A 22,897-nucleotide genomic window follows, 5' to 3' on the forward strand; every position below is an offset into this window, starting at 1 on the left:
GCAGAAGCAGCCGCAAGCCAGGTCGCCGTCTTAGTTCGCTGGGTCGTAAAGTAGATAATGTTAATCTGTGGAGGGCGGGATTGATGATGATATAGTTCGGAGGGAATTTCAGAGAACGGAGAAAGAGTAAGTCGAGTAAGTCAGTCAGTCAGTCAGTCAGTACGTAGTGTCACGGTGTCCGACAACCGCCAGTCAAGGCGGCGGAATCAATAGCGATAATATTAGTCTCAAAGTCTGAATAGGAGTAGTAGTAATGGCGACAGTAATAATAACAAGCATAATTATTATTATCGTCCTGATGGGAAAAATGGAAAATAATCAGACTAATCGACGAGGAGCGAGCAGATAGTACTACGGGGTATGCATGTAAGTAATGTACGTTGACTGACCGGCAAGCTGGAGTTTCCTCCTTCCAACCAAACGATGCCAACAAACAGAGGTCAGCAGCTTGGGAATGAAACATTGGGGAGGTCAAGTCCGTCATCGAACCCTGGATGCCAAATTGGAAACCCCAAGCCTCTCACGGCGACAAATTATGGGCGCCATGGGCTGGAGGAAGGGAGAGACAGAGTAAGAGCAGAAAAAAAGAAAACAAAAAAAGAAATAAAATACATCAAACAGGTGTTAATTGGGACCTGGAGGTAAGCCTCGATACCGCAGGCTGTAGTCCGTAGTACTTCCTCCACTAGGCGAGGATCCCACAGGGCAACCGGGTGGTTCGCCGCTGGGGTAAACCTAGTACGGGCCTAAATAAAAGTACCGCTGCTGACTGGCAGGGCCAATAACATCCGCCTACCCTTTGCGGCGACCTGCTGCTGAAAAGCCCGCGGAAGTCGCTATCCATGTTCCCGCGGGCCAATCACGGGCCCTCTCAAGTGGTCCGTGTACTTTTGTCACGTTCTGTCTGCTGGTCCTGTACGGAGTACAGTTCACGGTTGGTTGTAAGTAATAAAAATAACGATAATAATAAATCATAATAATCATCGCCATGCCTAGGCGGGCGGGCAGGCAGGCAGGTAGGCAGTGGGCACTACCCTAGGCGTTACGAGGTACCTGCCTAGGTTAATCTGGTCAACCGCCTCGGAAGCTAAGACCTATTGCCTGAATAGTGCAGGTGTCGGTATCGTCAACGGGGAGTAACACTCTTACTTACACCCTATATCTGTTCCAAGTGAGATAATAGAACAAGTAACAAGTGTCCATTACAGCGATCTGCCTACGGCCGCTGCGTGGTTGCGGTCATATGATATTCATCTCTCTTGGGAGTGTGAGTGGGAGTTGAAGTGCGAGGTACCGGGACCCGGGAATAAAACTAGCCTGGAGGGCCCCCTCTCGGAGGGATGTCTCCAGTGTTCTAGGCATGCGATACCTTGGAGAATATTTCCACAATGACGCCATTGATGAATTTTGGATATCCGCAGCAGACGCCCAAACGGAGGATATCTTCCCTACACCGTAGAGAGTATAAGCCCAGACGGTTCATGTTGAGAACCATTTCGATGCTAACACGGAGCCTGCCTGGAGCGACAAGGTCTTCAGTCTGCGACCCATCCCAAGACCAAACTACTTGGTATTAAGTGGTCCCTTCATATAAAATCTGCGCCATTTCTGCAGGTGCAACACCTCGAAGGATCCGTCTAGCTCCAACGTATATATCCAAACCCCAGTCATACTTCCGCTGCATCTCCTAGTCTTAGGCTCCTGACACCAAGGAACTCGTTCCTCGCAAGCTTGACAGGGGGTCGGGGGAGGATGCCTTCCTGTTCGCGCATCGCCGCAGGATCTGCTCGGGGTGGGTTGCAGCATTCTGAAGAGACTGGGAGCAGAATGAGCAGAAACGGAAAGAGCGACGAAAATAAAAAAAAAGTCAAAACCCTGAGGGATGGACCAACACTCACCTTGGTTCTCTGACAGCACCCATTGACTGCGGCTGCGTTTTTCTCTCCTGCTGGAGTTGGATTCGTGGATCTCCGGGACGGAACTCCCACACGCGCGTCCGTGTCCTGAGGAGTGGGCTCATGACCCGATGTGGCAAAGTTGGATCATAGCAAGGATCATAGGATGAGGCCTGAGCTCTCCCAAGCGAAACTTTCATTTCATGGCTGTGGCTTGGACGCTACCCTGATCAGGGGGGAAGGGACGGAGTCCGGGCCATGATTGTCCAGAAAGGCTTCCCCAATGCTTCCGGTCGTTGGCTTTGCTTCTATTTGATGCGACCTGGACTTGATCACCGCTGCGAACGTCTCCCAATATCCGGTTCTTCACGAGATCAGCCTTGGTAGGATATTCAGCGACAGCTGGAACTTTCGGCCCGTCATGTTGGCGGATCGGATCGGAGGTCCGCCCGTTTTCCCACCCAAAGTCTGACGGGGATGCAAAAATACAAGAGGGAGCAGAGGTACGGTATTTACGAACGGGGCGATGGTAAGGACGGCCTGCCCTCTTACCTGTTCAAGCTTACCGAGCCGGCCTGAGCACCACGCTGGGGCTCGGAGACAGCAAGTAGTGTACTCCGTAGCTCCTGGTCATACAAATGAAGCCTGGCACGCGAGGAGGACTGGCAAGCCCGATAAGTGAAGCAGTTAGTGCGATGGATCGATGCTCTTGTCCTTGATACTCTAACCGTTGTTTCTTTTCGGATGTCAGGGCTACACTCGGTCCCTCACTAAATCAGCCTCTCTGATCGACCTGGTTTCTTCTTTGTCGACAGTGCATTGTATTCGCCACTAGCACCCTCGGAAAACAATACAGTTTCTATCTCGATCAGTGTCTCACGATCACTCATTGGATCCTCTAACTTCGATGACATCAGACAGCCACCAAGAGCGCAAACGGTGGCAGCACAGACTGTCTTGGGTTATAAGTACATGAAGCCATGGCCACTCGCCCTGTGTACCTCACCTTTTGTACTGGTACAATCCTGTGGAAAAAGCACATTTTGCCATCCTGATCCCGATGCCCCGAGCTAAGTGCAGGATACTGATCCAGGCTATTGGAGCTCCGGCGCTGCGTATCGGCTTAAAACCAAACCAAGACGAAGCGCAGTCACCAGCTAACCTTTCAGCTAGGTGAGCCAGTTGCTCTAGGACTGGACGAGAGCAGCCCAAGGTACTTTGGTATCTTTGGGCAAGCCCTCCACAACCTTGCTAATGGTGCATGTGTCATCTTGTCCTGGTGGTGTCTACATTGTTTCTCTGCTGTTCCTCAGGGAGCCGGCTAAGCTCAGCTGAGGACGGTTGTGGATGACGGACACTTCGCTTTCTTACTTTAGAGTATGCTAGCCAACAGGCTCAAGGATCGTCCGGCTCGTGGTAGGGCGTCGAGACAGCCACATCGTATGGCGTAAGAGATGGGCCGGAGAAATGATGTGAGCTTTTGCGCTGGATTATTCCATTGCCCCTGGGGGCTCTCGTACACGAAGTTTCCACCGTCAACCCTCGATCTGGGGTTTCACATGCTGCGTCCATTGGCAGATCCCGAGAGCCGTCGGCGCTGGAATCAGAGCTAATCCGTCATTGTGTTGCTCTGCATGGGAAGTCTAACCACTGGGCTCTGCGGCAGAGCCAAACTTCTAATCCTCCCGTCCAGTAGGGCAGGGATCTATGCTCTAACGCCTTGATTTCTTGTTGCCTGTCGGGCACTTTTTGCAGGTGATTGATGATTTACTCAAAATGCTTCCATGCATAGACACTAGAAGGCTGAGTCCAGTCAATCTTCGCTGTGCATCATGTATAGAATCAATGATATCAACCACGATTCATGACCACCGACGGCCGTCCCCTGGAATACTAGCTCCCCTCTAACCACCACGGACGTCCCTCCAGGCTGTATCTGTGTTACCTGTGTAAACATACTCAGTACAGTATCATACGCCATCATCGAACTCGACTAGGTTGCATTCCCTGGGCTGTCTGTCAGTGTCAGGTAAGTAATTCATATTTCATCCATTCCATCCCTCTTACCGATGGGCCTTCTCCCCTTCCAACTCCAACTGATGACCCAGTAAGTATTTTCTTTTTCCACCTTCTCCATGAAGCAAATGGCAATGACCAAGAGCAGTAATGAAGGAGAAAGAAAAACAAGAAGAGGGAGACGAATAAGCAAATGGTGCCCTGTTGTGCTGGTTATCCGGAAAAGCGAACCCGGTCAAAAGTACCAGCTAACCTACATGCATACGCCCATACACCCCATACAACCACACGGACATACCCACCTATACCTACCTGAGTAAGTACCTCCTTGGGTGGCTCTCGCATATCCTCCGCCTAAGTTTTAGGATCACGTAAGGGTTGAAACAAGCATGCACGGCCCAATGCAATAATACTGCTTTGTTAATTTAACCGATGTACTTACATACGCGGGAAGAAGGCAACCGGGGAACATACATACCTACATAACGTGCTTTGTCGCTGGATATATGTGTCTACTTGGTGGGGGTGGGTTGGGGTATAATTAAAAACCTAAGTACTTTGGATCAAAAAAAGCGATGCACATATGGTACGAGGTACGAGGTACTACTTGGGGGCGAGATTAAAAAACCCAAATCCATACATTGGGGGGTTGCTCAAGATAAGTGGGTAGGTAGGTAGGTAGACAAAGGTACGAACAGAAAGAACCCTAGGGACGGACCTATGGATAAGAACACTAAGATCATAACCACAACAACAATAATACTAATACTAACAACGATAATGATAATAACAACCCTAAGACCTCCTGACCAGTAAACTCCCAAGGAATATTAACATCCGCCAGTAACGGCATGTAGCCTATCTATCTACCTAGTAGAGAACGTGATTTGCAGCGGGGCTCACTTTACTTATCTGGTTGTAAAGTATCTAGTGTAACTATCTAGTATCCAGTAATCTATCTAGGTACAGGGGTATGGGAGAGTCAAAAAGAGGAATAGATAGTTAATAATACATACTTACATAACTACTATCTAACTAGGAGAAATAAAGCAAGAAACAAAGAAAAAAGAAAGAGGAGACACGCTAATGTCAGCCCGTGAATAGTGCATCCGTTGCCCGCGCGCGCCCGCCACTGTCTGTCCGTTCGAACTTACCTAGTACTTGGATACCTTGCTACACAAGACGCTAATCTCATCATCATCATCATCGAGGGAAAAGAAAGAGGGGAGGAGAGGGGGAGGGGAGGGGGAATGGGTGGATGGATGGGTCGGCCGGAAGTGACTGTTTTGCCCACACAACCACAACCCTCCCCCCCCCTCTCTCTAGTACGGAGGACTACTACTACTACTACTAGTAGTAGTAGGTACTTAGTGGCCCGGGGGCGGGCCGAAACCATTCATTCCATCCTTCCCTTCCATTTGCCTTTTTTCCCTTTTGACGTGTAGGATCATCCCTGGAGCTATCTGTATAACATTGGGGGAGAGGGGAAGGGGAAGAGGGGGGGACCCAGTGCCATGGATCCGCACAATGTCCGAATTTATTGTGGCTGCAGATTTTCTTTGTTTTCTTTGTTTTCGATCCCGCCGCGGCGTCAATCTTTTGGTTTGGCTTGCATGGGTCCCGTTTGGAGGATTACGCATGGTGATGGTGGTCGAAAGAAGCAATGAGGGTGAGACAGGCAGGTAGGCAGGTAGGCAGGACAGGCAAAGCAAGGCAAGGCAGGCAGTTGGGCCATGGTTGTTCCATGTGGTCCACTGTGGCCTCCAAGGATATCAAGGTAGAAGATACCTATCCTCGATGCGCGTGCATTTTGCTTACGGGATGAGTGTCAGGCCGTGTCAGGTTTCGGAGAGAACCACACCCCCCCCCGACTAGAGGACGATCTCCCGTCTGACCAAACCACCTTGCGCTCAAAGGCTGTGTTCCAACTTCCTCCAGGCAGCCAGACAGGCAGGCAAAGGCAAGGCAGAGCCACCCAAAACAAGAAGGACGAGTTCCCTGCGCATCCGTGTTAGGGCCGGTCCACTGGACCCCCAGCAGGCTTTGCCTAGAACCCTTTCTTGCTCACGTCGACGTGAAATCTGCTCGGGGCACTGCAGCCATCTTCCGACACCACCAGGGCTCGGCGCCGAAAGGCCATGAGATAAGACAAAAGAGGCAATACGTAAATACCAACTACTGCGCGGGAGCGTTGATCATATGCTGCTATTCTCACTGGGAAGGGCTGCTGCCGATGGTCATGCTACAACCGCGTAATGCAAGGAAGAGAGAGCACTGTGGCTGAATACATGCGGAGATGCCATACTGCCAGCTCACCCTGATGATCAAGCTTGTGTTCTAGTCCCTTGAGATTCCTTTCTCTGGCAGATTATGGGGAGCAAAGCAGGTTACCCAGCATCCCGGTTTCAGGTGCAGAATGAATGAGAGCCACTGTTCCCTTTGATCATCTGAAGATAGTCGAATAATAGGGGCAGAGCGGTGCACTTCGTTTAATCCCGCACAGTCGGTCTATCTTAGATGATGACCTCACTTAGTAGTAGGGCTCGCCGGTGGCATCCCGGCTTGCTCACCAGCTGCAACTGCTGCGGCTGCTACGGCCGCAGCATTACTGGAGCCCGCACTGGCAACGTTGCTCGCATGCGCCAGCAGAAACTTACAACAAGTTAGGGTGTATTTGCAGGCACGGGTCCAGGTCTCATCGTTCTGGTTGAATCCAAGCTTGATGCTGGCATCACCAATCTTATCACGTTTGATCTCGTACGGGAGCTTCAGACCGGGCACCGTGGTGTTGGCGTGACCCCGGCGATTTGAGGGAACAGGCGCTGGCGTCTTCTCCACAAATTCACCTAGTTGGCGTAAGCATTCCAGAAACGCCACCATTCCTGCATCAAACCGGCGGTGAAGCCAGGGGAGATTTAGTGGCAGCTCGCCGGAAGAAAACAGGTCGAGGGTGGTGATCTTGGGCGTTGCGGTTGACATCGCATTTGCTCCACTCAGCGCAGACTGGGCCGGGGACGGTCGAGACTGTTCGATCTTCTCGATCCTGGACATGGACCCCAGTGGCTTGATTTGGTATCCTTGAAAATGGAAGCCCAACTTATCGGCGATAGTTGCCAAAAGGAGAGCCGTCTGGCCCCAAGCAGCATTGATTTCGGGCCAGTCGACCGATGGGTTGGCTAACCGGCCAAGCCGCAGCCCATTGATCGTTCCAAAGTAGCCGTCGTGGCCAATACAGAAGGCATCATTGTACACATTGGTCCTTTGCAGTCGTTCAAGTTGACGAGAATCATGGTCGTATTTCATATTTAAAGCATCGCGTTCGTTTTGGAAGTCGGCGAGAGTCAGGGCAAATGTGTTGCGATCGCGCCAAAACTTCTCTTCTTCAACATCCATTTGACGTGACTCTTCCTCCAACCCGGCGATTTCCTCGTCCAAGGCCGCCTTCTCTTGTTCCAACGCAAGGAGCTCTTCAAAGGCAGCCTTTTCCGCATCTAGGGTCTCCTTAAGCGACTTCTGCGCTGCCTCGAGCTCTTCGGCCGTCGGTACGGAGGTGTTCAAGTTCCGCAAGAATGAGATGTATGCATCCCGCTCTTTGGTTGCATCTACCAATCGCTGCTGCAACCCGTCCACCAGCATCTCGGTGCATTCGGTACAAATGGGATGGTCGATGTCGGAGCGCGAGGAGATAATGTCAAATAGCCGGCTTGTTCGTTCGACTTGGTCCGCGAACGATGCCTCCTCTGACCCTCGATCATTGGACGGAGTGCTGATCGGCGGTTTACTCTTCGATGGGCTGTCGCCGTTGGTACCGGAGATTCCATGCGGCAGCCCAACTTGAGACTCTGTGAGCATAACGAAGGACATGTTGCCACTTTCACTCCGTCCCAGTCTCGAAGGGTTGGCCGAGTTGCTGCCCGCCTGGCGGGGAGCCGGGATGGATCTTCGATAGACTGGTTGTGTAGCATGTTTGGAGGCCCGGTCGTAGAGCTCTCGTCTTTCTTGGGGGTAATGAGGCCGCGATAACGTATTAGAGTTATGGTCTGGAATAGATTTACCGGTCGACCCTGTAGTGTTCCACGAGGCGTGGTCAGTTCCGGCATGATTCCGGCAGAGGGAGATAGATAAGGTGAGGCTACCTACCGATCAACAAGTCGAAGGCGGCGGGGTTGAGTGACTCGAGAGAGCCATCCAGCTTCAAGGGAGTCCGACACTTCTGGCAATACATGGTCGCAGAGGGCTGGAATCAACCTTTCATGCATTCTGGTGGGGGAGAAGAAGAGCTGTTTTGTCCGACGGAGTTAGGGACGGAGGAGTTGGTTGTTCGGCAGGGGATTTCCTTCACGAGACGTCATGCGGCAACCCGTGCGCGGCGCGCGTTTTGGCGTCTTTCTCAACAGCGGGACATCCCCGGCCAGAGTGATTGATTTGAATTCACTCAATGAAGCGCCCGACAATTGGAGGCCCCAGTCAATTGGTTTGAATCCCCAAAGGTATGCCATGTCCGCGCTGGTCTTTTCTATCCGACTGTTTTCCAGGATCTTCATGAAATGTTCAACGGGCAGTGAAAGCTCTAGTCGGCCCTCCGTGTTACTATATCACTGCCCGTTCCCTTTTCCACCCTTTTATGATTCTTCTGTTTCTGTTTTGTTATACTATGGACTACCTCCCCGGGACTGACGAAATGTTGAAACAGCCTCATCAGGGTAATGCCACGACCGTGATATATACGACTTTCGCCCAGTGTTCCGTTTCGCACAAGCAGTACTTCAGTCTCCCTCGATCGCTGTATCCCTTTTCGGGCGTTCCCACCCAGTCTACGACTCACCGAAGCAATGGAGAGGCCTACCAAGAGACCGCGACTGTCTATCGGGGCGGAACCACAGGGGGAGGTGGACGACATCGACATCCATGAAGCGCGTGCCCAGAATGACCTCCGTCTGAAGTCGATCTTCGAAGGCATTTTTGAAAAATACGGCAAAGACTTTACAGACGTCGGCGACGAAATTGATTTACAAACCGGAAAGATAGTCGTGGACAATGGCCACATCGAGGCCATGGACGGTGAAGATGATACCGGCGAGCAGAGTGGTTGGCTGTTCGAGCCGGGCTTGTCTGCAGCCCCAGACCCGGAAGCAGATGGTGTTACATTGGGCGGTTCTGCTCATCAGCCCGATGCAGAAACCGGCAGCGATACTGCAGGAGATGACGGCACGCAATCTCAGCATCCACCGGCTTCGATTCCATCGCAAACGGGGCTGGCCCCAGACCAGTCACGGGAGACCACGGCGAGCGAAGCAGCCAATGGCGACCCGGATACTAACGACGATAGGTCTAGTGCGGATTCATTGCTGGATACTGCATTGTGCGTCCAGAATGACCCGGATGGCTCTCGGGGCCGCAAGGCGATGGCAGATGTTACAGGGAAGCCTGCTACCAAAAAAGCAAATCCTGCGGCTGAAGCATCCGCCCAATCCAGGGGGGTCAAATTCAGTGAGGCGGTGGAGGCAATATGGCGCGTTCCTGAAATTAGTGGGGGGTTCGCTACACCGGCATGGAACAAGTCACGTCCTGCGCCTTCGCTCAATCTTGTACGCTCTCAGTCCCCACCGCGGACAGGGTCTACCTGGGCACTTCCTTGGTCGTCCCGCCGGAGCTCCGGATCGAAACGCGCAAAGAAACCCCAGACCACTCCGCAGGGGAGGAGATGCCAGTCCAGCCCCGTCGGGTGCGACTGGTCCTTTGCGGAAACGCCTGACGGAGATGAATCCGACGACCCGTTGCAGGAAGACTACGAGCCGTCACCAACACCCAAACGGGGCATCGAAATCCGAGGTAAGCGCTTGGAATCGCATACTCCGACTCGTACGAAAGACAGATGCGAGTCTTGCCAGCAATACTTTGCTCGTCCCGATTACGTCTCCCACCTGAAGGACGTCCTGTCCAAGCCGGCGGATGGCCAGCATGATCAGGCAGAAGTCCGAAGGCATCTGTCGGCCATTACCAACCCTCGGACTCCCAAGTTGCAGGCAGAAGGGGGCACCACCTCCGCCAACACTTCTGCCAAAAAAGGGGCCGTTTCTTCGGTGAATACCACGAAAGCGGCGGAGAACATCCCAGTGGATAACGATACGACGCCTACGAAAAAACGTGTCAGGACGTTCATTGGTCCGGATGAAGCAAGGTTGATTGTTAGAATGAGGCAAGTACAGGGGAAGAAGTGGAACGATATCCTTGACCAGCTTCCACAGAAAAGCTTGAGCCAACTCATCCAGTGGAATAGGAGCCACTGGAGTGATCGCCGAGCGAAGCCGCCTCCATTGTCCAAGCCTTGGACCAATCCAGAGCGGGAACAGCTGGACCAAATCAAAGACCAACGGGGGCTTTCATGGGCCACAATCCGTGCAGAGCTGCCCGGGCGCCCACTCGCGGAGATCGAATTCGAGCTATTGCAGCGCTGGGTTGGCGAGGAGGTTTTGCACAAAGAGGCCGGTGATTCGATGGCCGGGTCAACAGGCAAGGACGAATCATGAAGCGGCATCGTGGTACCCGAGTCAGAATTCGATCCTTACGTGCAGCCAGCCAGTCGGCGGGGGCAATCGCTTCGAGCACGAATCTTGCCAGATCCCCGCCATGACCCACTAGGGGAGGGACATTTGGGGTGACAGGAGGACGTGGGCACTCGCGCGGTTCTAGCGCGAATGGGAGCCACCGCCAGGGTTCGTCCGGGTAAAGCCGAGAGGATCCCAGGCAGCCGGTTTCAGCGGCAACGGGCATATCCTGGCCGCAGCCATGTCAGACACTAGCTTCACCTTCAGCCATAGCGAGAATAGCATGCTTAGGCCTTGTCGCCCGTCCAGGGGTCCTCCCGGTCCCATCTTTGGATCTTTCTTTCCCTGTCTTTCTTTCCCCAACAACCCCATGCTGCCCGAAACGAACCGTAGCTTCTATTGATCATCCTCCTTGGCGTTTAAAACATCCTCCAACTTTGTATCGACGGCGCCACCAACATCACCAGCCTTGGCCCAGAACCGGGAAAGATGTCTCGACCCAGAATCAGACAGAACGGTCACAATCCTGTGACCGGGGCCGAGCTTCAATGCCGTCTTAACAGCCGCGAAACCTACGTGATAGGAGGTCAGCATGGTTGACGCGACAAAAGAACCTGGAGAGCACTTACAGTTCACGGCACTGCTACTGCCGACGAATATGCCGTCCTTCTCGACAAGCCACCTAGCCATCGCCAAAGCCTGAGCGTCCGTCACCCTTTCAGCGTCGTTGACCAGCTCCTTCCCAGCCTCGAAATTCGCCGTCACACGGTTGATCCCAATTCCTTCGACGATAGTATCGACCTGCCTGCGTCTCCTAGTGCCTTCCTTCTCCTTGTAATCGAACATGACGCCAAACCGAACCCTGTTGTACAGTCCACTTCCCTGAGGGTCGGCCAGCACCACATGCAAGTTGGGTATTTTAGGCTTCAGGAAGAGCGCCACGCCAGAGATGGTGCCCCCAGTCCCAGCACCCGCCACGAAAGCGTCCAGTTTCCCATTGCACTGCGCATAGATCTCCGGTCCTGTACCGTTGAAATGAGCCCGCCAGTTCGACTCGTTTTCAAATTGGTCGGCAAAAAAACCCCTTCCGTCCGTGGTCGAAGCGGTTTGTGCTTGAGCAAGAGCTCGCGCACGGTTGACGAAATTGTCTTTTTCCACAATTGGCGCAGGTGGGACACGGTCGACTATCGCGCCGAGTTTAAGAAGGAGATTGGACTTTTCGATCGCTTGGTCAGATGGCATACAGCTAGGGATTTGTCAATATAGGAAGCGCATATGATCTATGTAGGCTACGGATACGAACATGTGCGCAAGATAGCCTTTCGCTCGAGCTAAGGTAGCCAGGGAGATTCCTGTCGAGCCGGAAGTACCTTCGTAGATTGTATCGCCTGAGCGGGGTTTCAGAATACCATGCTGTTCAGCCTGCAGGGAATGTGAGAGGTGATTCAATGCGTTGAACGGGACTGCGTACTATTTGGATCATGCTCAGCGCGACGCGGTCCTTGGAGCTTTGGCCAGCTCCGTTGAGGAACTGCATCAATGTTAGGTGAATTTCATAGCGAAGGAACAATACCGACATCTGGAAAGTCAAGGAATAGGACGTACTTCGGCCTTGCCCAGAATCTCGCATCCCGTCGCATCGGACAAGGACTTGATCCGGAACAATGGCGTGTTCCCAATGCAGCCTTCAATTCCTTCTACAATGGCAGGGGGGCCTGTTCTGGCGCTCAGAACATCTTCTGAAAGGTCAGTGGAGGTTGTTGCAGACTTGGACTGCGAGTCAGTTTGATAGTAGTCTCGGATGCGCCGCTCCAATTCCGGGTAGACGAGGTCTTTGAACCCCAGGGTGAGCAGGACACCGGCCACGAAGGCGGTGCTTATGTAGATGCGCGAGTGGTCATCCATTCTGCAGTGACCGAGGAGAAGAAGACGCCGAAGAAGACGCAGAGGGGATCATCTACGTCAGGACGAGTCGGGGAAGACACCGGAGAAAAAGCTCGGGCCACCAGCGCAGCTCCGCCAATGGATTTCGTCGATGCGCGGATGAATTACCTGACCTCTCCTCCTCTGGTCCTCCACATCGCCCGGCTGCTGCTGTTACTCGCCGCCAATTCCAGCCCATGGACTCGCCAGTCCTTAATCAGCTGTTACGGCAGCTGTTCCAACATCCTGCCTGTCGGTCCTTGCGGCCCTCGTCTGCCCTGTCAGGGCGCCGACCGGGTTGCGTGCGCCTGTCCAACCCATCCCGTCAACAATGTCGGTCCTTTTTCGGGCGACGCCAGGCAAACAAGAAGTCTATGGATCCTGGGGTGGTTTGGAACCAACGGAAGCACTTGGATAAAGATCTTCATGAGGAATTCCAGACTCATCCGCTGGTGACGGCCAAAGAGCTCCGCAATCATCGCGAGCGGCCGCGACAAGTGAAGATGCTGACGAGAGAATTCATCGACGGTAAGCCGCCGATTGCTCGTGGAATTGACAGCCGCTGATTATTTCTTCTTTGTTATAGACAGTTTGTACAACAACAACTACGGCTACTTCTCGAAACATGCCACCATCTTTAGTCCCGGAGACCCGTTCTATTTCAACGAGATCGAGGACGGCCCGGCGTTCCATCGCATGCTCGGGGATCGCTACGAGGATTTCGAGGACCGGCTGGATGAAATCAACCCAGATATTGCTCGCCAGCTGTGGCATACGCCGACAGAGCTTTTCCGGCCCTACTACGGAGAGACCATCGCCCGCTACCTAGTGTCGAATTATAAGTTGACACTGTACCCCTACCACGACCTGATCATATATGAGATGGGTGCCGGAAATGGAACGATGATGAGGAACATCTTGGATTATATTCGCGACACCGATCACGAGGTCTATCAGCGGACCAAGTTCAAGATCATTGAAATTTCGCCGGCGCTGGCATCGCTTCAGAAGAAGAACTTGACCGAGTCGCTGGATGCGGCTGGCCATGAGGACCATGTGGAGATCATCAACCGCTCCATCTTCGACTGGGATACGTACGTGCACTCGCCGTGCTTCTTTCTGGCGCTGGAGGTGTTCGATAACTTTTCTCATGATACTATCCGCTACGACCTCAAGACGGAGTTGCCGCAGCAGGGCGGCGTGTTGATTGACTCCACCGGCGAGTTCCACGAGTACTACAATACGCAGCTGGATCCGGTTGCTGCTCGCTTCCTGCGAGTGCGCCAGGCTGCGGCGCGGCGGAAGTTCCGCTCGCCGATCAGCCCCAAGTACAAGAGGTACCTAAGCCGTGAAGAATACTCACAGCCGGAGTATATTCCCACCCGCCTCATGCAGTTCTTCGACATCCTGAACACCTACTTCCCGGGACACCGCCTGGTTTCCAGTGACTTTAACGTTCTCCCGGATCCGGTGCCTGGCATAAATGGGCCCGTGGTGCAGACGCGGTACAAGAGACGGACCGTTCCAGTTACGACGCCATTTGTAGGTTCCCTCTCGCGACTCTGCTGCCCGGATACTGACTGTGCATTAGGTCCATCAAGGATACTTTGACATCTTCTTCCCAACCGACTTCAACACGACTGAAGACATCTACCGCGCCATCACGGGCAAGCTGACCCAGGTAATGAGCCACGAGGACTTCATGCGCCGGTGGGCGTACATTGAGGACACGGAGACGAAGAACGGGGAGAATCCGCTGTTGACCTGGTATAAGAACGCCAGCATGTTGATCACGGTGTAGAGCGTTGTATGTACGATAGTATTGCATATCCAAGTGATGATTGAGTGTTATATGTTTGCTGCTCGTGTTTGTCCCGGCCGTAGCACTGCGCCTCGGCGCCTGACCGGGCCTCTTGGTTGGCGGGCCAGTCATCCGACCCTCCATCATCTCGTCAGCTTCTCTTCTCCTTTGCCTCCCAGAATCCATCACCTCTCCAATCGTGAGGGGCAATTCGTTCCCCAAACCGGTCAGCTTCCCCTCCCGTCCCCGCAGCGCAATCCACAATACAAAGCTAATCAGTCCGTCCTCCCTGAGATAGGCCGCATAGACAATCAGCAGCCATGATTGGCAGTACTCCCCATATCTCAACTTATCTACTCCCTTGGTTCATTAACATGATAACCACCGTGAATGTCCTGCAGGAGGCCTGATACTCACCCGCTATAAGTCTCAATTGTCCCGCTATCCGACCGGCAACCAGTGATCGTTCCTTTACCTCTCTACCCAAGACAACCCTCAAAGCAAGATAACAATGACGATTCCGACTTGGAAACCAACCGTACTCAAGAAACGCGCGGCTCAGTTGGCCGCGATCCCGCCCAGCTGGCGTCTCCCAGAGTCCATCATCGCCAATCCTCCACTCAATGCCCTTGATGTCATTCGCACCTGCGGCATCCTTAGTGAGGATGAGCTGAAGTGGACGGAGATTGATGACAGTAGCGTACTGCTTGCTATGCTGGCGACTCGAGAGATCACCTCCGTTCAGCTCACAACAGCTTTCTGTAAACGCGCGGCCGTTGCCCAGCAGCTGATCAAGTGTCTGACGGAGATCTTCTTCGAGCGGGCACTGGCACGGGCAAAAGAGCTAGATGATCTGCTGGAAAATACGGGAAAGGTGACGGGGCCATTGCATGGACTGCCGGTCTCCATTAAGGATCGGTTTGATGTCGAGGGGTTTGATACTACTGTTGGTTTGTGACATCGCCTTTCTACCATTACGAGGGTCGGCGATAGCTAACTGGTAGGTAGGATGGGTGGGATTGGTAGGCAAGCCGGCAAAGAGCAACAGCAGTATCGCCAAATCGCTGGAATCAATGGGAGCAGTGTTGTACGTGAAGACGAACGTGCCGCAGTCTCTGATGGTAACAACCGCTCTCTGCATCACACGTCAGGGAGGCGCTGATCAAGTCAGATGTCCGACTCCTACAATCACGTCTTCGGTCAGTCTATCAACGCCTTCAACAGCCAGCTCATTTCTGGCGGTAGCTCCGGCGGCGAAGGCGCCCTGGTCGGCAGCGGCGGCAGTGTCGTAGGCATTGGGACAGATATCGGGGGCTCGATTCGCATCCCAGCCAACCTGCAGGGCTTGTACTCGATCTGTCCTACGACAGGCCGAGTTCCGTGGAACTGCTCTTTGTGAGGCCCTCACCTATGCAGTCCCCCGCCAACAACTAACATTCGCAGCATGCACCAGCACTACCTCGTCCCTCCAGTGGCAGGGCCCATGGCCCGCAGCCTGTCCACAATCGAGCACTTCATGCAGTCCCTCTTCAACTCGGAGCCCTGGAGCATCGACCCAGGATGCCTCCCCATCCCCTGGAGAAAGGAGCTGGCCGCGAAACCCACCCGAAAACTCCGGCTAGGGATTATCTACGACGACGGCGTCGTCAAACCCCAACCCCCAATTGCCAGGGCAATGCGTGAAGTCGCCCAGAAACTCCAAGACGCCGGCCACGAAGGTATACATCTGCTTCCATCTACCATCCTATCATCACCATCCCTAACTAACCATACAAGTCATCGAATGGGACACCGCCCTCCACACAACCGGCACCAACCTCTGGACCAAAGCCATCCTTGCCGACGGCGGCCAACACTGTCGCTACCTCTGCGACATTGTCGGCGAGCCTCTAATAGAAGGAATGGTCGTCGGGACCGAGAAAGACGAGCTGTCCATCCCCGAACGTGAAGAGGTCAGTTCCCTCCTCCCAACCACATACCACTAACTCAACACAAACAATTAAATAAACCAACAGCTCGAACAAACAAAATGGACCTACCAAACCACTTTCCTCTCCCACTGGAACGCAGCCAACATCGACGCCCTCCTGATGCCCGTCACGCCATGGGTCGGCTACAAACCCAAATCCTGGGTAGTCAGTTCCCAATGGCTCGGCTACACGGCACTCTGGAACTTCCTTAATTATGCGGCTGTTACTGTTCCCGTCACAAAGGTGGATAAGGTTCTTGATGAACCGGACGAGGAGTGGTTGGGACATAAACCACGGAATGAGTCGGATCGGTTTAATTGGGGACAGTGTACGTTTACTCTCATATTTTCAAGAATAGCACCAACAAGCACATTCCTTCCTTTTTATTTTCTTGTTTATGGGAGTGGAATGTTTGCTCTTGTTGGTTCGATTTGGTGGTTGCGGTTCTGAGGAATGGATTGCTAACTGTGGATGGATGTGTGATGCAGATGACGTCGACTTGGTCAAGGATATGCCGATTACGGTACAGATTGTTGGGGGCAGGTTCGGGGAGGAGAAGGCTGTTGCGGTGGCGAAGGTTTTGGAGGAGGTTTTGTAGATATGTTCGATGGTGGTGGTTGGGTGGGATAACAGTGTGATATTATATGAGGATCGTGGGATCGGTTCAACTAGCATAAATACATATCTACAGTGGCGGGTGTCGTTATGCATAGCACTGTCCATTCATACTCTTTAGCCCAAAAAAATACTATCATATACCAAACTATATGCAAATATATGCATACATACAAAGCACCCGTACTATATGTATCCACCACCTATGCTAGAGTAACTACAACTTCGCCTGCTCAGCAGTATTCCCCTGCCAAGCGAATCCGATTTTTCTCCCGATTCCCGGCTCGACGATAACATTCACCACTGTGACTGTACCACTTTTGAACCCCTCAACTGTAGCAGCCCGGAGCTCATCCTCGGTACGCACGAAGAATCCCTTCCCGCCACACATGGTCGCCAGCATCTCGTACCGTGTTTCGTACAGCAGACTGGTCGAGCGGAGACCCTTCTTCCCGTCGGCGGACTTGGTGTCGTTGAGGGCCGTCTCATGCTGCAGGGTCTTCCAAGCGTCTTCGGAGGTCGAGTCACCGTGGTAGATGCCTGAGTTGTTGATGACGTAGATCAACGCGGGAATGCGGTAGCGGGCGAGGGTTTCGATCTCCATGGCGCTGAATCCAAAAGCGCTATCGCCTTCCAGGGCGACGATTTTCTTGGGCGGGGAGCCCGGAATCGCGTTGAAGGCTTCATGGGCTGCGACGATGTATCCCAGGCCAACGCCCATGGTGGCGTAAGTGCCGGCATCGAGGCGCTGGCGGGGGTGGTTGAGGGGGAACATGGAGCGGGATATATCCATTGTGTTGGCGCCCTCGGAGACGTAGACGATGTTTCCCTCGTCCATGGGGGTTAAACCGGCCAAGGTCCCTTTGATGATGTGGTAGGCTCGTTGGTACGTCAGGGGGGAGTTTGGTGGAGTGGGCCGAAGAGCGACCCGTAGGGCCTTCTCTTCGTTCTTTTTGGCCGAGGCAGTTAGGATAGAAGCGAAGTCGTCTTTGGCCGAAGATTGAGGGGAGTATTTCCAGTTTGAGAGAGAAGAGAGCAGTTGGTCCACGACCAGACTGATATCTCCCATGATGCCGAGCTCAGCGGTGCCAGCGTTGCGGCCAATTTCTTCCGCGCAGATATCCACTTGGATGATCTTGGCTGTGGGTGACCATTTCGGTGCCTCGCCGTAGTGTAGGATCCAATTGAGGCGCGCCCCAAGGACCAGGACGACGTCTGCATTCTTCAGAGCTGCGCTACGTGCGCTGGATGCGTTCAACGGATGTGAGTCCCGCACCACACCCTTGCCCATTGGTGTGGGCAGGAAGGGAATTGAGGTCTGCTCCACCAATTGGTTGATTCCATGCTCTGCTCGCGCGTATGCGGCGCCCTTTCCGATAACCAGTAGCGGAGAGCGGGCGGTTCGTAGCAACTGCGCTGCCTTTAGGATCAAGGCCGGGTCTCCGCTTGCTTTCGGGGGCGACGGGACCCGGAGGGTTTCAGGCTGGGGAAGACGATAATCGGGAGAGCATTTGCCCTGGATAATATCGGCAGGGAGATCGACGAAAGTCGGGCCCGGACGCCCGTACCAGCATGTCCTGTAGGCATTCTTGACGGCGCTGGGGATGAAGTCGAGGGAGGAGGCGCGGACGGCGAGCTTGGTGTGGGGGGTGAGGAGCGAGATGGCGTCCAATTCCTGGAAGGCGCCTTTGGTGATGCCGGTGGTCTCCGCAGAGCCAGCGAGAACGAGAAGAGGGAAATTGTTCGCGGAGGCGTTTCCGATCTGGACGAGACGAAAGGGAAAGCAGTTCAATTAGCACGACAGCCAAGAGACGCCTAGCGGAGGAGGATGAGCTTACGCCGGCCAGCGCGTGGAGAACGCCGGGCCCTCCGACGACCAGACACACGCCCGGTCGCCCTGTCATGTACCCGTAGACACTGGCAGCATAGCCACAGGCCTGTTCGTTGCGGAAGGCCACGAATCGAATGCCCAGGTTGATGGCCTCTTCGGCGATCTCCACCACGGGGATGCCAACAATGCCGAAGATGACTGTCACCCCCAGATCGCGCAGCGTCCGGGCAATTATTTGAGCGCCGGTGATTGAAGTCATTGCGAGTCGGTCGCAGCTCTGGCAGCTAGCAAGAAGAATGAGAGACTGGTTGGTGCACTGTGCAAGAGCTACAGGCTTCTCCGCTGCAGAAGGTTGGGGATTGCGGAGTCGAAGGGCCGAGGTAAACTGGACACAAACTGGAGACGACCTGCAAGTGGACTGACTGACTGCCCGAGCCAGCCATGTTTTACTGGCAATCATTCGCATTCTCATTGACCGAGTACACCGCAAATATATACTATGTGATATCCAACATACAACTACCTAGATGGCTTGTTTAGAACTCAAACTCCTTCCGGAACACATTGACATCCATTCCAGCCACGACCTGGTCGGCCAGATCCCGCCGTCCCATCTGGCTAAACACCCGCCGCAACGTGTCATACAGATTCGTGCTCTGGTTCTGGCTGACGTGGATCATCCGATCGATCTGCTCATTGTCGATGCCCCCGTCGCCACCGATGATCTCGCGCGCCCGCTCTCTACCCTCCTCCTCGACCACCCGGTGCATGGACAGAGCTCCCAGCAGGTGTTGCGCCGCCTCCGGGTAACACCCGATGTTGATGCACGACACCCCCAGGTTGTAACGCGCTCGGACAAAGTTGGCGTTGATGTTCAACGCCTGCTCGTAGGCCTCGATCGCCTCCTCGGAACGACCTGAGTTGGCCAGCGTAGCACCAAGCCGGTTCCACAGCAGGTGAAGCTGCTCCTGTTGGTTGGATGTTCCAGATTCCGTGGAAGCCAGCGCAGCAGAGAAGCAGTCAACCGCCTTGTCGTACTCCTCCGCACAGTAGAAGAGCACACCCAGGCCGACCTGTACATCAGGGTCCATTTGCTCGCCCGAGGGCGACAGTTGAGCAGCCTGGATAAAGAGGTCGGTTACGCGGTCGTGAAGTAGCTGCCGATCCGTAAATCCGAGGTCGGCGTCCGAGGAAACATCCTTGGGGTTGATAATCTGAGGGTATTTGACGGAGAGCCAGCGCTCCAGGGTGCGGTAGGCAGTCGAGTCATAGCCCTCGTTAGTGTAAGATACAGCCAGCCCCATAAGCGCATCCAGACTGTTGGCATCAATCTTCAGGGCCTGCTCCAGCGCTCTAATGGCCGGCAGTTCCTTCTCGTTCTGAGCCTGGGCCGATCCCAGCATGGTCCAGGCTTGGACATGTTGCGGGTCCTTCTGGACCGCCGCCTCGAAAGCCAAGGCAGCCAGAGAGAGATTCCCTCCCTCGCGCATGATCTTCACACCTTCTTCGAACGGATTGCTTACATTCCGGAACACGTTCTCTTCTTCGAACATGTAGTCGCCCAGTTGGGGGTTGCGGAAGCGAGTATTAAGTGTGTCGAATCCCTCCCAGTCACCCATATCTCCCGCGTGGAAGTTCTCGTGGACGTCAAATAAGTTTTCTCCCTCTTCAGCCAGTTTCCTGTTTGTTGCGGTCTCAGCTTGGACCCTTTCCCATACGCTTTCAAAAGCACCATAATCCTGATCTTCCGCCGTACTGGTAAGGGGGACTGACCTGTCCAGATCATTCAGCTCCGCCTCCACAGCTGCGTTGGCTTCCTCGTCCACTTTCTCAGTGTCTGCCGTCTCCATCTCCGCAAACTGTGCCTCCCAGTTCTCGTCGTCCAGTTCGACCATGCGTCCCTTGCCCTTATCCTGCGTAGTCGCCTCAGCGGGCTGCTGCATTGCCATCGGGTTGAAAGTCTGAGGCATGATTCCCATCCCACCCATTCCACCCATGCCCATATACCCACCCATACCCATAGGCCGCTGGTAACCAGCCATCATCGGAGACTGGGAAGACGTAGCCGGGTTAGCCGTCTGGGGCATGCCAGCCCTACTCTGCTGCTGAAATCGAGCAAACTCCGCGGGCGTAAATCCCGACGTATTGTTCATCATGGGGCCCTGGGGCCCGGCAAAGGCGGCCTCCATCCGGGCATGTTCACCCGCATCAAACTCAGCGGCCCAGCCGGGGGAACCTGTTCGGGGAGGGGTTGTCTGAAACTGATCTAACTCGCGTCGCAAATGTTCCATCGCAAACGGTTGCGGGGGCGCACCGGGGATTTGACCAGGTTGTTGGGCGAATTCGTCCATCATCTGTATGTATTACCAATCACTCATTAGCACTGGATGGATGTCCATCGTTCATGCTCACTCGTACCTGATCTTGGCCTCCCATCATACCCCGGGACCGCATGCCCTCTTGCATGCCTCCTGGGCCCCTCCCTACCAGGCGATCTCGTTGTAGTGACTTATCATCTTGGACATGCTTTGTGAACTGAGTCAACGGGTTTCCCGCCGTAGAGCACTCGGCGCCACCGAGGAATGACATATTGTTGCGGGGTCGTAGCGGTTTCGTAATGGATTCGATTTCAGTTATATCATCAATATTTCAGCGGAAGAGGTCAATATCTCGGGAATTTGACCGAGCCGATGTGAGAATGCGTTCAGGAGAGTTGACTGAGGGGAAGCACCGATCGTGGGGTCTCGGAGCCGTGCTGCAGCCGATCGGAAAGATACCGAGGCTCCCCGGCAGTCACGTGTTTCTTATGAATTCGAGGGCACTGAGATGTCATCTCAACGGTATAATATACTATTTAAAATACACAACTTAAAACGAATCATTTAGGTAAAGTACATGACAAGTTTCCTCTCCTGACAGCTCCTATGCAGAAGAGATATCAACCCAGACCAGCCGTGGCAAATTACTCGGTGTTGTTTTCGATTTCCTTAACCAGAGGCTCAGTCACACTCTTGTTAGTGGACTTGCTGTAGTTGAGGCGCAGAGTCCTGCCATACGGCTTCTTGTTCTCAAGAACCGCGAATCCCTGCTGGGCGCTAGCAACGCTGATGAACTGGGCATGAGCGAAACCCCGAGGCTGCCCGGTCCGACGATCAACCGCCACACGAACATCAATGACATTCTGAACATCCTTGAACAGTTCATTGATGTCCCGATCGGTCATCTCAAACGGCAGGTTACCAATATACAGGGTCTTCGAAGGTTCCTGCAGAACCCGGCGGTGGTTCATGTTGTTCTGGGCGAATTGCACGGTAACGCGACGTCCCTCATAGAGGCGCAAGTGCATGGCAGAAATGGCGCGTTGAGCGGTTTCGATAGTATCGAATTGCACATAGCCGTACCTATCAAGAATTGTCAGACCATGCGCTCTAGAGCCGTCTTTTCCTGTCTCCGTTCGAGCTCACTCACCCTCTACTGAGTCCCCGGCTGTCAAAAACGATAATGGCCTTTTCAACAGTTCCGTACTTCTCCATCGTCCGTCTCAGATCCTCGGCGGTCACATCATAAAAGAGATTGCCGATGAAAACGGTCTCCTTCGGGCTCGGGGGAGTTGACAGAAGCCGATTACGTTGTTCACGCCTCTTCGCGACTCTTTCTTCCTCGGTGAGTCGGCTGTGTGCCTCTTCTGTTTTCACAAACCGGATTGCTGTGGGCTCGCGTGATTCACTCTCGACGGGGGTCTCGACCGGGGTCTCAGCCGGTGCATCGGTGCTGGTAGGCTCTGATTGGGGTTTAACTTCATTGCTGTTCCAGCGGCTCTGGAGGAGCGGCTGCGAAATTCGGAGAGGAACTGTCACGCGAGAAGTGAAGGATGGAATCGCCTGAGTTGAGCGTAACGGGGCTGGGGCCGTCAAAGACAGCAGCCGACAAGCTGCTCGGAAGGAATGCCTGTGTAGGGGTTCATTGTTAACTTGAACACAAAGTCAACTGCTCCCTTCAGGGTGTGGTGCCATCAACCTACATTTTCTCTTTTCAAACCAAACGTCCTGGGGTGAAACAAATTTCTTTAGAAAAAAAAAAAGAAAAATTGTAAACAAGGAAATTTTTGGGATTGACCGGGATTCTGCTGGGATTCAGCTGCTTCGGACATTTGCTTGGAAAATATGGTTTATCCGAGCCGATTATGTCACGTGGCTGGCTAGCTTTAAGGTCTGGGGTAGGGGGAGGCGTATGGCCTAGCCTGGTCTTTCTTGATGCGCTTCTATATCCGCAAAGACTACTTCGTGCCGCATGTGGGT

General features: G+C 53.7%; 7 protein-coding genes across 7 annotated transcripts; 2 read left to right on the forward strand and 5 right to left on the reverse strand.

The window, feature by feature from the left end:
* Positions 1-1,480: 1,480 nt before the first annotated feature.
* BO94DRAFT_262809 (uncharacterized protein) lies at positions 1,481-2,258 on the reverse strand. The gene is made up of 2 exons (XM_025606505.1): positions 1,899-2,258; positions 1,481-1,816 (listed from the first exon to the last, which is right to left on the reverse strand). The coding sequence occupies exons 1-2, from the start codon at positions 2,093-2,095 to the stop codon at positions 1,564-1,566; spliced, it is 450 nt and encodes a 149-aa protein (XP_025462826.1). The 5' UTR covers positions 2,096-2,258; the 3' UTR covers positions 1,481-1,563.
* Positions 2,259-6,437: 4,179 nt separating this feature from the next.
* BO94DRAFT_590042 (beclin 1) lies at positions 6,438-8,136 on the reverse strand (the record flags this gene model as incomplete). Its single annotated transcript, XM_025615990.1, has 2 exons — positions 6,438-7,975; positions 8,052-8,136. The coding sequence occupies 2 exons, from the start codon at positions 8,134-8,136 to the stop codon at positions 6,438-6,440; spliced, it is 1,623 nt and encodes a 540-aa protein (XP_025462827.1).
* A 303-nt stretch (positions 8,137-8,439) lies between these two features.
* On the forward strand, positions 8,440-10,648 carry BO94DRAFT_263016 (Myb-like DNA-binding domain protein). Its single transcript, XM_025606507.1, has one exon. It carries the CDS (start codon positions 8,744-8,746, stop codon positions 10,439-10,441), a length of 1,698 nt encoding a protein of 565 aa, XP_025462828.1. The 5' UTR covers positions 8,440-8,743; the 3' UTR covers positions 10,442-10,648.
* On the reverse strand, positions 10,649-12,400 carry BO94DRAFT_262957 (putative cysteine synthase). Its single transcript, XM_025606506.1, has 5 exons — positions 12,065-12,400; positions 11,931-11,990; positions 11,763-11,881; positions 11,089-11,705; positions 10,649-11,031 (listed from the first exon to the last, which is right to left on the reverse strand). Exons 1-5 carry the CDS (start codon positions 12,362-12,364, stop codon positions 10,856-10,858), a joined length of 1,272 nt encoding a protein of 423 aa, XP_025462829.1. The 5' UTR covers positions 12,365-12,400; the 3' UTR covers positions 10,649-10,855.
* A 485-nt stretch (positions 12,401-12,885) lies between these two features.
* BO94DRAFT_560410 (amidase signature enzyme) lies at positions 12,886-16,751 on the forward strand (the record flags this gene model as incomplete). Its single annotated transcript, XM_025614151.1, has 10 exons — positions 12,886-12,910; positions 12,969-13,924; positions 13,974-14,177; positions 14,689-15,133; positions 15,224-15,329; positions 15,351-15,505; positions 15,662-15,901; positions 15,960-16,135; positions 16,199-16,481; positions 16,642-16,751. The coding sequence occupies 10 exons, from the start codon at positions 12,886-12,888 to the stop codon at positions 16,749-16,751; spliced, it is 2,700 nt and encodes an 899-aa protein (XP_025462830.1).
* Positions 16,752-16,985: 234 nt separating this feature from the next.
* Positions 16,986-21,188, reverse strand: BO94DRAFT_560412 (uncharacterized protein; the record flags this gene model as incomplete). Its single annotated transcript, XM_025614152.1, has 4 exons — positions 16,986-18,530; positions 18,607-18,876; positions 19,226-20,953; positions 21,018-21,188. 4 exons carry the CDS (start codon positions 21,186-21,188, stop codon positions 16,986-16,988), a joined length of 3,714 nt encoding a protein of 1,237 aa, XP_025462831.1.
* A 239-nt stretch (positions 21,189-21,427) lies between these two features.
* Positions 21,428-22,697, reverse strand: BO94DRAFT_539614 (nucleic acid-binding protein). The gene is made up of 3 exons (XM_025612734.1): positions 22,621-22,697; positions 22,068-22,547; positions 21,428-22,000 (listed from the first exon to the last, which is right to left on the reverse strand). Coding segments are annotated over exons 1-3 (921 nt in total). The 5' UTR covers positions 22,623-22,697; the 3' UTR covers positions 21,428-21,561.
* Between the last annotated feature and the right edge of the window lie 200 nt (positions 22,698-22,897).

This window comes from Aspergillus sclerotioniger (genome assembly GCF_003184525.1).
Source record: "Aspergillus sclerotioniger CBS 115572 chromosome Unknown BO94scaffold_37, whole genome shotgun sequence".
Lineage (NCBI taxonomy): Eukaryota > Fungi > Ascomycota > Eurotiomycetes > Eurotiales > Aspergillaceae > Aspergillus > Aspergillus sclerotioniger.